At 35.0% G+C, this 14,778-nt stretch overlaps 1 protein-coding gene across 1 annotated transcript in view; it reads left to right on the forward strand.

The window, feature by feature from the left end:
- The first annotated feature begins 1,599 nt into the window (after window positions 1-1,599).
- LOC113065301 (formin-H-like) overlaps window positions 1,600-14,778 on the forward strand; it is a 34,507-nt gene continuing 21,328 nt past the window's right edge. Inside the window, exons 1-9 of the mRNA XM_026236536.1 lie at window positions 1,600-1,847; window positions 2,331-2,453; window positions 2,849-2,920; window positions 3,006-3,179; window positions 4,080-4,243; window positions 5,246-5,506; window positions 5,615-6,173; window positions 7,413-7,575; window positions 14,572-14,683. Of these exons, the coding sequence (XP_026092321.1) occupies window positions 1,815-1,847; window positions 2,331-2,453; window positions 2,849-2,920; window positions 3,006-3,179; window positions 4,080-4,243; window positions 5,246-5,506; window positions 5,615-6,173; window positions 7,413-7,575; window positions 14,572-14,683 (1,661 nt within the window). The 5' untranslated portion in view covers window positions 1,600-1,814. The remainder of the gene's footprint in view (window positions 1,848-2,330; window positions 2,454-2,848; window positions 2,921-3,005; window positions 3,180-4,079; window positions 4,244-5,245; window positions 5,507-5,614; window positions 6,174-7,412; window positions 7,576-14,571; window positions 14,684-14,778) is intronic.

Here is a 14,778-nt window from a genome sequence, read left to right on the forward strand (position 1 = left end):
AAATTGACTCAAATGATTCGCGAACCCGCTCCGAACTCCAAAACTGACTCAAATGATTCGCGATCCCCAACCTGACTCAAATGATTCGCGAACCCGCTCCGAACTCCAAAACTGACTCAAATGATTCGCGAACCCGCTTCGAACTCCCGAACTGACTCAAATGATTCGCGATCCCCAAATTGACTCAAATGATTCGCGAACCCGCTCCGAACTCCCAAACTGACACAAATGATTCGCGAACCCTCTCTGAACTCCCAAACTGATACAAATGAGTCATGCTCCAAGCTCCAAAATTGACTCAAATGATTCGCGAACCTGCTCTTGAATTTGCTTAAAATGTCCTCACCCTCAGGTGATTCGAGTTTTGTTGGGCTCTCATTCTGACGGCACCCATTCACTGCAGAGCATCCATTGCTGGGACACTGATGCAATGCTACATTTCTCCAAATCTTGATTTAATCAGCGAATGACTAACCCACCGATGCAATAATTGTCCTCATTATAACTGATCTGGAAGATTAATAAACCTCACAATGCTAAATTCTCTGTGCCGACCTAATAGATAATTTGTATTTTCCTTCAGTTTTTAATTTGCAGTTGAGGACTCTGGGAATCCCATGATGGTCTTGTGCTGTTTTAACCTCTACAGAACAGAATGAAGGAGTTTAATGTAGACGGATGGTAACCAGGAGGCTCTGACAGACCTATTTTAAACCAATATTAGCATATGAAAAGTTAAATATATAAATAAATAAAAATAAACTATTGCTAAAACAGATTTTTTTTGTGTCTGAACGTTACTCCTTAAGATGTTGTTTAATGTGCGGTGGCGATCGTGCAGATATATATATTAATAAAAAAAGGACTTTGTGTGAAATGTCCTACACCATAGTCACAGCTATTTTATAAAAAACAGAAACCCAATAAAATGCTATTTGTTTTATTTGTCATCATTTTGATGACATTTCTTCCCCACTATGTGTAATTGCAGTATGGCATGAGAGAGCGCTCAAAACTCATCAGATGATTGCATAATTTAGTGAAACGTAGTAATATATTATCATCCTCTGTTAAGAAATATGGTGTGAACATTTGAGAATTGATCATTATCTTTCTAAATGTGCGCTCTTTGGGCTAAGGCTTAATGGAGCTGTTTAAAGTAGTCATGCATAAAATCCCCCCAAGATAACAAACCATTCGGTGCAGACGCGGTTCAATATGTGTGTCCTTTTTCTATGTGAAATAATCATAAATACCAGTTTATGCTGTTTGATAGTGGCATTGATGGTCGTAGTTGTAAACTGCAGCCCCGGCTGGCTCGTTTAGATCTTGCATGCACGGTGTAAATGCAGCTAATCATTTCTGAATTCTGACTGGCATATGACTAACAAACCAAACAAGCTAAACAGGAAAAGGCTGCAGCCCACTCAAGCCCAATGATAAGTCCAGCCAGGGTTACAACCAAATATGGAAACAATAGCAGAGAAAACATAATAGCCTAGCCATACATTATGCTGTAAATGACTCTGCAACTGAGGGACAGACATTGCGTGTCCCACAGAAAGATGAGAAGTCAGATAAAGGGTGGAGGTGCATGACTTCATATTTTTTTATTTTTTTCCTTCAGGTAAGCCGCATTTAAGGAAGTTACCTAGTAATAAATCTGCATGCCATACCGGCATACCTAGTTCTCTCAAATAAACACATCCCTTTTCAGGTGTCTGCAAACCTCAGTCTGAGTCCGTTTACTATTTGACAAAGCTTGATGGGTGATCTGACATATGTTTTGATCTTATGAAGTCCAATGAAGAAAGATGGATTACAGAAAGACAGTGCATGTTCCTCAGGTAAGGATTTTTATTTTCTTAACTTATTTAGTGAACTACAATTGTTGAAATAGAACAGATAATCATTCAATTGTTTATTCAAATAAAATGGGCATCGGAAGCTCAAAAACACATTTTAAGTGCTGTAAATGAATGTAATACTGTGAATTTACAAAATAATAATAATAATTAGTGTTCTCGCGTTCATGAACAAATTTGTGCATTTGATTTCCCGCAATGACATTGTAAAATGTCTCTATAAAATGTCATAAAACAGTTCAAATTTACAAGAAGAGCAAACACGTGTCATGTAAACTGGTGTCCACAAATCTTTCTGAGATGAATAAGCATGAACAAAAAAAAATTAAATGAAAAATAACTTCCTCATTTCAACTGTTTGTTGAGAGTGAATTCATTGTTGCCAAATAGTGTTGCATGGAGACTGCATGTGCTTGTCTTACGAATAATCACAGTCACTGACTAAAACTCTCATTGTTTCTACAGCTTAGCAACGAAATGCAGCTGAATGTCATGAACTGGGTGAAATCAGGCCAAATGAGTATCGATGAAGCTCTGATGCGGGCTAACAATGACATGTTACACAAGCAGAGGAACTTTGAGCCGGAGGTGCAGTATGGGATATGTTTAAAACTCCTGACATTCATGTTAAATGAAGATTTAAAGATCTTATCAACATTTTACAAATGTTTTTCCTTTGAGTTGTGTTTTATTAAATCAGAAAATATGTCAGCAATATGGCTGTGCAAGTCATTCAGAGGACATATTTTTTCTTAAGAACTTTAAAGTGGCTAGTATGTTTTGACAGTTTTTTTTTTTAAGGAAATGATTTGTTGCAGAACCAGTTTTCATAGGACAAGCCCTAATATATTATAATCGCCTCTGTATGGTGACTGTAATTAGTCCTACTTGAGTTTTGTAAAGTGACCTTTTGCAACGAGGAAGTATTATTAGTTATTTCTTGAATCCTTTGTTTAACATTATCATCGATATCTCTGTTGCAGGAAAAACAGTCACAGTACAACTTCAGTGTCCGCAAGTTCAACCGCTATATATGGCAGAAACGGGTGTTGCAGGTGTGTATCGACACTCTGAGCTGCTCGAATACATCTCTGTTCTATAGAAACCACGTCTAACAAGTGCATGCTTTTTTTGCTTCAGATTGATTTCAGCACAAGCTTTTTGTGCAGCATCGAGAAAGGCATTGTAAAACGGCAGCTCTGTTTTTCTGAGGTGAAAAACTGCCACGATGCACCAGGTACCAGGTTCTCCATTTCGTTTAGAGATCGGTCGGACTATGAGCTGGAAGCTGCGTCCTTAGAGGACAAGCAGCAGGTGAGAACATCACATGCTACGTGGATTGAATTTAAACTTTGTTCCAGATCATTAAAGAGATAGATCACCCAAAAATGCTAATTTACTTCAAGGTTACAATCCAAGGTGTAGATGCATTTGTTTATACACTCTATTTGGAGAAATTCTTGCTCACCAATGGATGCTTTGCAGTGAATAGGTGCCATCGGAATGAGAGTCTAAACAGCTGATAAAAGCAATAATCCACAGCACTCCAGTCCATCAGTTAATGTCAAAGTCTTGTTGAAACAAATCCTTTATTAAATCTGTTTTTCAACTTCAAACCATAGTTTCCAGCTAATATTATTGTCTCCAGTGAAAATTGTTATCTTGTCCGAATCAGGAGAGAAATATGCACAGATCATGCATGCACTGTTTACAAGTCAAAACGGATCTGAACAAAGATGTTAGTAGATCTTTGGGTTTTTTCCACTGGAGAAAGGAATATAATTGATCATGAATTTATATTTTGGCCAAAATCAATGGTTTACATTTAAAACACCGTAATGATGGATGGACACAGTTTTTTTTTGCTTCAAATAATGTTATCTGATGGACTGGAGTGGTGTGGATTACCTGAGGATTATAGTTTTGTTTTCATCAGCTGTTTGGACTCTCATTCTGACGGCACCCATTCACTGAAGAGCATCCATTGATGAGTGATGGAATGCTAGATTCCTCCAAATCTGTTCCCATGAAGAAACTCATCTACATCCTGGATGACCTGAGGGTGAGAACATTTTAGCAGGAATATTTATTTAAATACAAAGCAGATCTGCTGTGCTTTCTACTGTAAATCATTGTTATTATGAGTTTGCGTGCTTATTTGATGATTTAATCATAATTATTGATTTAATCAAACTGGGTTTCGGATGACTTCAGATCATGCAGCTGATAAATCAGATCATCTACAGTAATATATACAGCCCTCTTGTGAACGGGTCTGTGGAAACCCGTTCTTCACCCTTGCCTCCAACTCCAGACAACCTCAAAGAGGGGCAGATTTTACTGCAGAGAGGAGGACTGGCATCATTCAAATGGAAGAAGTATGAACATTTTGTAACTTTGTTTTCTCTCTGGTTCTTGTAAACAAGTGATTAGGAGTTGTTATACTAGTTAGACTGGAACATAAGTGACAAGCATCTTATTACTTCATCTTTAGGCCATGTTTGTTATCATTGTAGTGGTGTTTACTCATTATGACTCATTATTTGACATAGTCAACACTGACAAGCTACTACTAAATATACTGTATAAACGTAATTTTCTGTAAAGATGCTTTTTTTTTTTTTTTACAATTTGTACCGTGAAAAGCGCTATACAAATAAACTTGAATTGAATTGAAAACAGGTAAAAAAAAATCAGATCATAAATAGGAACCAGGAGCCGGATTCACTAAAATCTTATTTTGAAAGAAGTTAAGAAATTTACTTAAGATTAATTTGAAATTCATATGCATTTTCCTAAGTACAATCCTTGAAAAACTTTAAAGAAGTTCTCAAATATGTGCTTCAAAACATCTTATTTTTTCTTAATTTTTTTAAAATATATTTTAATATTCTTAAATACAAAAAAAAAAAAAAATGTACATTAATTTCTATATAGATTATTTTCAAGAATTTGAATTATTCTTAAGTCATAAGAACAATCTTAAGTGAAAAGATAAGAACATTCTTAAGTATTTTAAGGAATACAAAATTTATTTTCTAAAGAAAGTCAATAATAAAGAAAATATCAGTTAAGAATAAATTTATAATTCATATTGTTTCGTGAATCCATCCCCAGAATATCAGCAAACAACCTTGCAACCACACCAAACACCCCTTAGAAATACTGTGTGTGTATATATATATATATATATATATATATATATATATATATATATATATATGGATCACGTGACACTGAAGACTGGAGTAATAATGCTGAAAATTCAGCTTTGCATCACTGGAATCAAAAACATTTGACAATATATTGAAATTGAAATAACATTGCACGTCTCTAGTTTTGCTGTACTTTAGGGTCCATTGACTGTTCTTCACTCTTAGATACGAGGCTCATCTTCAGACTGGTCAGCTGACCTTGCTCCCCGTCACTCAGCAGTCTGCCGGCGGTGATGCAGGCTCGTCCGTTTCCTCTGACGAGTTTGTCTGGAGTCTCTCGGACATTTACGCCAGTGTGGATGATGTCAGGTGTGCTGGGGGTGACGGGACAGCTCTTGTCATCCATCTTTCAGACGGTAATGTCAGGGTGGACGTCCCCTGCAACACCGACACCTTCACGCTGCGCAACGACAAGAATAACTTTGTGTGAGTCCAGTGTGCTTCCAGTGACTGATCTTGACCAGTCAGGAGGAGTAGATGATCGTGACACCAAAAGTTTCTCAACAACACTCTTTTGTTTCATGTCTTTGTTAGGTTCCGAATACCAAAGAGTGACCACATGACCCCAGAGGCCACAACAAATGAGCGAGATGCCTGGGTGAATGCGATCAAACAGCTGTGTGTGGACTGGAAACAAAAGTCAGAGCTTGAACACTTCTATGAAGCCCCTGAGAAACGTCTCACTGATGTTACAGAGACAGAGAGTAAGACAAAGAACAGCCACGTGCCGCTCGCACCTCCACCGGTGCCACGTTCAGTGAGACCACGCCTCCCCAGAACCTTCCCGAATGTTCCTGTAGCTTCTCCAGCAGCACCAGAGCCAGAAACTGCTTCCCTGGACGCATCAGAAGCAGAACCGAAGCCAACGCTTACAGCACAGAGCAGAGCTGTGCCCCAGCCTGACCGGACGCCCTCAGCAGTGGACATGTGCTCATCCCCGGCTCCGTTTGTTTCGCCCCCGTCGTTGCCTGTCCCATCAGCAGTGCCAGGTCCTGTCCCTCCTGCCCCCTTACCCCCTCCGCTACCCACCAAATCCAAACAGCTTTCAGAGAGGACGAAAGCTTTTCACTGGGACCTGGTGGCTCAGGACAAGGTATCAGCTTCTGCCTTCTGCCTTAGATTTGGAAGGGCTCCAGACATGGCAGATTTTTGGTCAGACTAGTGTCATTTAGACACTATTGTAGATCTTATGGATATTTTTAATTACTTTTATATTTTCCATTTCATTTTAATTCTGAGTAGCCTTTTGGTATTTCTGTTTTTAAATATGTCTGTATATTTTTTATACATTTTTCTTTCAGTGTTATTTTAGTGTATTTGAAATACTACTATAGTTTTTTTATGAATAGTTTGAATGTTGAATATTTATCTAAATATAATTTTAATTTCAAACAAGTGTTAGTGAGATCCTACTACAGTTTATATTAATATTTTAAATTAGTTTATATTTTTATATTTTTATTTTACATTTTTAGTTTAAAAGTTTTAGTAGCAATTTTTTATAATATGCCTATATATATATAGCTTTTTAATATAGATTTCCATCCATTAAATTAAATAAAAATGAGAAATGTTGCTGAACTAGCTGAAGTAAAATATGTAGATTAAAATTATTATTTCATTCAACATATAATTTAATAATAATGGTGTTAGCTTTAGTTTTAGCTATAATAACCCTGGTCCAATCAAAATACCATTTCAGCCATTTTTGTATAAATGCATTTGTATCAAAATTGCTAAATTAAATTTTGGTTAATTATTTAAGATCATGAATTATGCGCATGTATTTGAAGAATTCACTTATGCCCAGCAAGGCTGCCTTTATCTGATCAAAAATACAGTCATATTGGGAAATATTATTACAATAGCTTAAAAAAAAAAAAAAAAAAAAAAAAATATATATATATATATATATATATATATATATATATATATATATATATATATATATATATATATATATATATTTTTTTTTTTTTTTTTATGGTTGTGATTTCAGTTTCTAGTTTTAGTTATAGTTAACTACAATAACCCTGTTTGACACTAAATTTGATTTAAAATGCAGAATGACCATTTGCATGTTTGGTGAAAGAAAGCCCCTGCATGGGGTTCATTTTTATTAAATGTGTGTGATGATGTTGTTCTTTTATGAATTCACTATACAGAGTAATTCAACATTGCACGTTGCAGTTGCAGCTTGGCTTTGTCTTCAGTGAAATTGTTTGCGCTAAATCTGTTTTTGCTGAAGATCACTTGCATTCAAGGCAATGTCTTGATATGAAATAATATCATACGAAATAATGGAGGTATCGACTGTTCCCTGCCTTCACAGATTGAGAAGTCAATGTGGTCTCGCAGGAACCCCAGGAAGATTGAAATTGACACGACACGCTTGTTTGAGCTGTTTGGAGTGAGAGAGACAGGCTGCATCAGCACATCAGACTCCATCAGTACGATGGAAATCATGTTGAATTCAAAGATCGCTCACAACTTCAGTAAGTAGCTGCATGTTTTTGATGTTTTGACCTTTCAGACCATTAGCAAATCTTTAAATGAAAACTTACCCTTAACATTTAGAAAATCACAATTTTTTAAAAAGGCTTGAGGATGACTAAATGATGGCAGACTTTAATTTTTAAGTGAACTATTCCTAAAAAAAGAGGATCATGGCCTTCTGTTGTTGCTTGAGGAGACCTGTCAGGCCGTGGCTCGTTATAGATGCTGTATTTGTTGTAGAAGTTGTTGAATCAGTCATGGTGGATGAGTTATTGATTTCTGTGGAAGGATAAGAGCTGACCATTACAACCTCTCATGGATTGACATTGAGTAACAATAGATCTCTGACAAAACAATTTACGGATAGTTTAGTCCTCAAAACTCTGCTTTTTTTGTTTCTTATGCTTATGTGCTTATTAGAGGTGTTGGCTAATGCCAATCTCACTGTTAGTGTTGATTACACTTTTCACAGCCCACTTTGTGCTTCAGACATGAATAATAGCTTAAATCATGTGACTTATTGAAGAGAGGTATGCTGTTATCTTTCTAAGCAGTAAGGTTTTTTACCTGGAAGATGATAAAACAGGCAGATGAGATAAATTCTAGATACATTTAAAGATAAAGGTTTTTGTGTAATGTACAGTTCATTGATATATAAACATACACAGTGAGGCCAGAAGTCTGAGATCATGTTGAAAATCTGAATCAAAAGCTAATGTAAAGGGAAAGATAGTGTAGTTCACCCCAAAATTTACTCACCTTGAGGTTACTTCTTTTATTTCATTAGTGTGCACTCCTTCATACAGATCAGTGTTGTATTTGCTAAAACTAAAACTATTAAATTTTTTTATCAATTTTTTTAATAAAGCTGAAATCTGGAAGCCCATTTCTACCACTGAATAACAACAACAACAACAAAAAAATCATAATAATAATAATAATAATTGGTAGGCTAATAGCAATTTTTTCTTCTTCTCAATTGTGATTTTTTTTTCTTCAGATTTGTAAAATATAAACTCACAATTGCCAAGGAAAAACAAAAATAGTTATAAAATAAAAAAGGTGCATTTAACTTTTTTGCTATTTTATTCAGTGACGGAAATGTGCTTCCGTACTGAAATTAATACAAATATAAAAAAATAAAAATAAATAGAAATGTGCATTGGCAGCTAACTGAAATTAAAATAAGTTGAAGTACTACAGTTTAAAAAAAAAAAAAAAAAAAAAAAAAATCTAATAATAAATTAAAGCAAAATATATATATACAAAGACAAATAAATAGCCTAATAAAAATGACGAGCACAACAAAAATACTGAAACTTTAATGAAAGTCTAATGGCAAAACGGAATATATATATATATATATATATATATATATATATATATATATATATATATATATATATATAAATGTGAAAAATTATTTAATAGCAAATAATACTAAATTAACACTAGAACAGAGGATTGAAATTCAAATTTTCACTTAGAGTATTTTTAATGCTGATTTTTATTTTTAATAATTTTATAAAATTGGAAAAATGAAAAGTCGTGTGACTTTTTGACTGTAGCTTATGAGGTGTTTAGTTTTCTTAAAAATAAACTTAAGCACTGACACAACAAATGCTCACATTGCTCAGGAACAGTTTACATATTGACAGAAAGATCTAAACCCGATGAATCTCCATCTAAACACAAAGAACACAACTCTGAAAGATACAACTAGGTGGCAGTGTTGCATTAAACTGGAAATTGCAACATAAAACAAGTTTACTACAATATTCCTCTGCCCTCCAAGTGATACTAAAGCATGCAATATGTTGATTCATCACACTGGGTTTCAATTGTTCTGTTGAAAATAACTCTTGGTGATGCTTGTTTCCCAGAGGCCAAGATTCAGTCGTGAATAAGAAGCACGTTGATGTTCTCTTAAGAGTATCAGAGGTTGCACAAAGCATCTGTGATTTTTGAGCACCTTGTTTATTTCTAAATGTTGTTTTGCTAGCTTTGAGATGCTTTCTTAATGGTATTCACTGATTAAAACAAAAATAGACAAAGATAAAACAGATTTGCAAATGGAAGTAGGTCCTTGTGATCTAGGGTGTAAAGTATACCTAGCAATGATATAAAACTTTTTGAGGACAAATTGAGAGTTGAAAAGGATTACCGTTACCTTGCACATGCAAAGTTCTGCACCAAAACAAGGCGTTTCCACAACTTTTACATTCTGTTTTCACCTGAGCTATTCTCAGAGAGGTAAACCAGGACCTCCTCCGCTCGGGAACAAAAGAGATTGGATTTCAAAAGCGACAAATCCCTGTAAATCTGAACGACGAGAGCAACACCGGCAGCAAGCAAACGGCTGTGAGTTTCTCAAGCAAGTTCCTCAATTAGGGGAACGGTATGAAAAATGCATGCACCCTTACTAGCCTGTGTGTCAGCTATCTCTTCCCTTCTAAGTGTCCTCTTCCCCTGTCTCTGACAAGTTGCAGCGGTAGGCAATCAGGGCCCAGAGCAGCCCCCAGGCAATTTATCTCTCTGCCAGTCTAACACAGAGGGGCAAAGGGCTATGGAGCTCTGCAAAATGATAATGCCTCCTCAGATGAATATTGCATGTTGATCAGTAATAACTCAGCCAGAAAACTCCCCGACTGCATGGAAAAGGAAACAGACTCGTGGGGTGATTGAGCCTTGCATGAGATGTGAAGAATATCTGCATGATTTTCCAGTCAAATAGTTTCTTACCACATCAGTATTATGACATAGATTGTTTATGTATCTTTACGGGTTTTGCCGAAGCATTACACGACAAACCGGCGGTTAGAAATGCAATGCCTTAGCCGGATTCATTACCACGTAGTTTTATTCCAGAGACTGTAGCAGACATAACTTAAAGATGCTCTGCACACCACAGGATGCGGTGAAAATACAAATGGAGGAATTATGAGATGTGCATTTCACTCGTGTCCGGGTCTTATCATGAATCAGCTTTCCATCCACAAGTAACCGTTTCAGCTAAATTTACCACCCCCTCGTGTGAATAAATAAACAGAACGATTACAAATCATCACTCAGTGAGGTTTATTCGAATATAGAGCATGTGATATTATCTTTGCTCCAAAACATAATTTAATAAACATATATATATATATATATATATATATATGAAATTAGTTACTTATGCTCACCAAGTCTGTATTTATTTGAGCAAAAATACAGTAAAAACAGTAATATTGTGAAATATTATTAGAATTTATAAGAACAGTTTTCTATTTGAATATAGTTTAAAACTTAATTTATTTCTGTGATGCAAAAATCTGTATTTTCAGCATTATTACTCCAGTCTTCGGAGACACACGATCCTTCAGAAATCATTATAATATGCTGATTTATTAGCATTATCAGTAGTGCTGTCAAATGATTAATCGTGATTAATCGCATCCAAAATAAACGTTTTTGTTTACATAATATATGCATGTATGCTGTTTATATTTATTAAGTATATATAAATACACACACATGCATGCATGCATATATTTCAGATTTTTTTATGTTTTTATATTAAATGTAATATGTATAATATCAATTATATGAATATAAATATAAACATGTAAATACATGTAAATAGTTTCAAAATATATGCTGTATATGTGTTTATTTCTATATATACATTATAAATATACACAGTATACGCACATATATTGTGCAAACAAAAACTTTTATTTTGGATGCGATTAATCGCAAGTTTGACAGCACTAATTATCAGTGTTCAAAACAGTTGAGCTGTTTCATATTTTTGCGGGAATTGTGATACATTTTTATTTTCAGGATTCTTTGATGATTAGAAAGTTCAACAGAAGAGCCTTTCTTTAAAATAGAAATGTTTTGTAACATTATAAAAGTCTTTCCTGTCACTCTTGATTAATTTAACCCATCCGTGCTGAATAAAAGTATTAAAAGTGTAGGCAGTATGCAGTGTTAGGTAGCTGGCAGCTCACTAGGGTTTGGAACAGATCCATAATGTCCATTATGATTACTTATTATGATTCTTGATATACTTCAGAAAGTGTATGTCTTTATAATATGACAAACTCAGAGACTAATCTGTCAGACACTTTGGAGGACTCTGTTGAGACTTTTAACACAATCTTCCAGCCATCATTAGAAGCAGGGCTTTTATCCGGAGAAAAGTTTTATTGTTGCTCTTCCATGTCTCTGTAGATTTAAGGTGAGATCTCTGACTTTTAATTGCAGAATTTGGTGTCTTTTAAAATCTCGGCACACATGTAAAATACTAGATTACTGATTCGACCTTTGCTCTTTAAAGCTGCAGTAGGTAACTTTTGTAAAAATATATTTTTTACATATTTGTTAAACCTGTCATTATGTCCTGACAGTAGAATATGAGACAGATAATTTGTGAAAAAATCAAGCTCCTCTGGCTCCTCCCAGTGTCCTATTGCCATTTGCAGAAACTCCATCGCTCCCGGTAAAAAACAACCAATCAGAGCTGCGGTCCGTAACTTTGTTTGTGTTCAAAATGTAGAAAAATGTATATAATAAGCGAGTACACCATGAATCCATTTTCCAAACCGTGTTTTTAGCTTGTCCTGAATCACTAGGGTGCACCTATAATAAGTGTTTATATTCGGACTATTTTAGATTGCTTCGGGGGTACCGCGGCGGAGTAACCCAGTACCTTTGTGATTCTTCATAGACATAAACAGAGAGAAGTAGTTCCGGCTACGATGTTCTTCCGCAAGACGCAAGCAGTTCTGTTTATTAACCGCTAGAGCGTCAAAAGTTACCTACTGCAGCTTTTAATTTTTTTTTCTGCCACAGGTATGGGTTTGTATATACAAAAGTCTGAGACCACGTGGAAAACCTTGTTTATTCAAACAGAAAATGATCAGAAAATATTAATTTTATGCCATAGATTTTCTTTAGGTAAGATTTGCATGTGAACTTTGCCAAAGGGTCAGATTTCCATTGAAGCACAAGATGCTCTTTGAAACATCTCAAATGATCTCAGATGAAGATGCAAATATTAAATCATTCTGTAATTTATGTAAATTTTTCATGCACTTTCATTGAGAATTTTCACTAATTATCATCGACTTTAAGACCCACTATATGTGCGTTCATCTTTCATTCTTTCTTTTGTACAGAGAGCTGTAGCTAAAAGCTTTAAAGTGAACAGCACCCTTTGAGCCCAGTTCTTAAACAATGATGGCACCACAGTCTTCATTATTAAAGCAAAAAATTCTGCATATTTCTGAAATCAAGGGCTGATTCATAGCCCTCCATTTCAATGTATTTTTTTTCTTCTCTCCTGCTGCATATACCACCTGTAAAGAAAATAAATAGCTAATTTTAACCCTATGATTAGTGTCGCAATTACAGCTTGAAAACATTTGATATGGGTTGGGCTGGAATCAGGAGTCTGAAGTCCTTGTTAGCTCTGAGCAGTCTTTAGTGCAATCACACACTTAGGAAATAAGGAGAACAGCTTATAATTTTACAAAGGTGGCATATAAAAGCACGAGGACAAAATTATATGTTAGTGCTCTTGTATAGATTTTAAAGTTACTTGAAAAACCACTAAATAAAATTCCTTGTTTTTCTTTTTTTTTTCATGATAGTTCCTTTAAAATGTTATTGTCACACATTTATTATCTTTGCAGTGTAGCATTTGTTTTGTTGTTGTTTTTTTATATACAATTAAATAATTGGGTTTGAAATTGTCGCTGTACTAAAAAAAAAAAAATGTTAGGTAGGACTTTTTTTTAGGTTCACAATTTTAAGGTCCTATTCTCACTATTAACTAGCATGTATACTACTAGCGTATTTGCTGTTAATATATATGTAAATGTCTTATTCTGGAAGACTATATTTTAGATCCCTTAATCCTTCCCCATACCTAAACTTAACAGCTACTTTACTGACTATTAATAAACAGCAAATTAGGAGTTTATTATGCCAGATGTTGTAATTAATAGTTAGATATTAGTGAGAATTGGACCTTAAAATAAAGTATGACCAAATCTTATTTTTACTTTTTATTAAGAGGACAGCATATCTGAGATTAATAATAATACGTTTTTGAAAGACGTTTCTTGTGTTCATGAAGGCTGCATTTGTTTGATAAAAAAAAAATGGTAAAAACAATAATATTTTAAATATTGCTACAATTTATAATAACTGTTTTCTATGTTAGTATGTCTTACAATTGAATTTATTTTTGTGTTGCAAAGCTGAATTTTCAGCAGTCATTTCTCCAGTCCTCAAGGGACAGTTCACCCAAAAATGAAAATTCTGTCATCATTTACTCAAGTTGCTCCAAATCTGTAAGAATTTATTTCTTCTGCTGAAAACAAAAGAAAAGTTTCTGTGGAATGTTGGTAAACAAACAGCCACTGACTTCCACACTTCAACACACACAATGTATGTTTATACATATATATGTGTGTGTGTGTGTGTGTGTGTGTGTGTGTGTGTGTATTTCCTTGCTTGGCTCATTGCTGAGATGAAATAATTTCAGCCATGAAAGACCCTTCTTTATTATAATAGATTGATAATAGATTTTGTTTAAAAAATGAAAAATAGGCTTAACATTGTAAATGTATCCTTGAACCTGGTGCCACTCCATGGAAATCTGTATATGTCGCCATAATAAGCGTTATCCCAACCGCCACAGCTCCTATTATTCATACTGTTCTTATGTTTGCAGCTTTAGCACAGTTAGGTTTATTAGGTGAAATGAAATTCTCATCAGTTCAGGTTTTGTACAATGCAAATCAGCATGCATCTGGCCCTCGCTGGTTCGTGTAGAGAGAGGTAATTAAGCACACAACCCTTTTGTCTTCAAATTGCGCTTGGAGTTTTGCATCGCAGGTGGGAAGAGCTGCTGTCAGGAGAGGTTGTTTTAAGGGTTGCTCAAGACTGAACGCTTACGTGTGTGTGTGTGTGTGTAACTTTATTTTGTGTCGTCCCCACAGATATTTTCCTCAAAAGTTTCCCCGTGCATCCAAAAGAGCTCAAGGACAAATTGTTGATAATAAATGAAGAGGAAGGGGGTCTCTCTGACGAGCATATTGCCTCTCTGAGGAGGTAAGAGTTACTGCCTGCCAAACTCCACAGCTGACACAATAGTTCATCTCTTCACAAGTGGTGGCGTATTCGTATTTTAAGCAGGGTTGTTGTTT

This window comes from Carassius auratus, chromosome 48 (assembly GCF_003368295.1).
Source record: "Carassius auratus strain Wakin chromosome 48, ASM336829v1, whole genome shotgun sequence".
Taxonomy (NCBI): domain Eukaryota; kingdom Metazoa; phylum Chordata; class Actinopteri; order Cypriniformes; family Cyprinidae; genus Carassius; species Carassius auratus.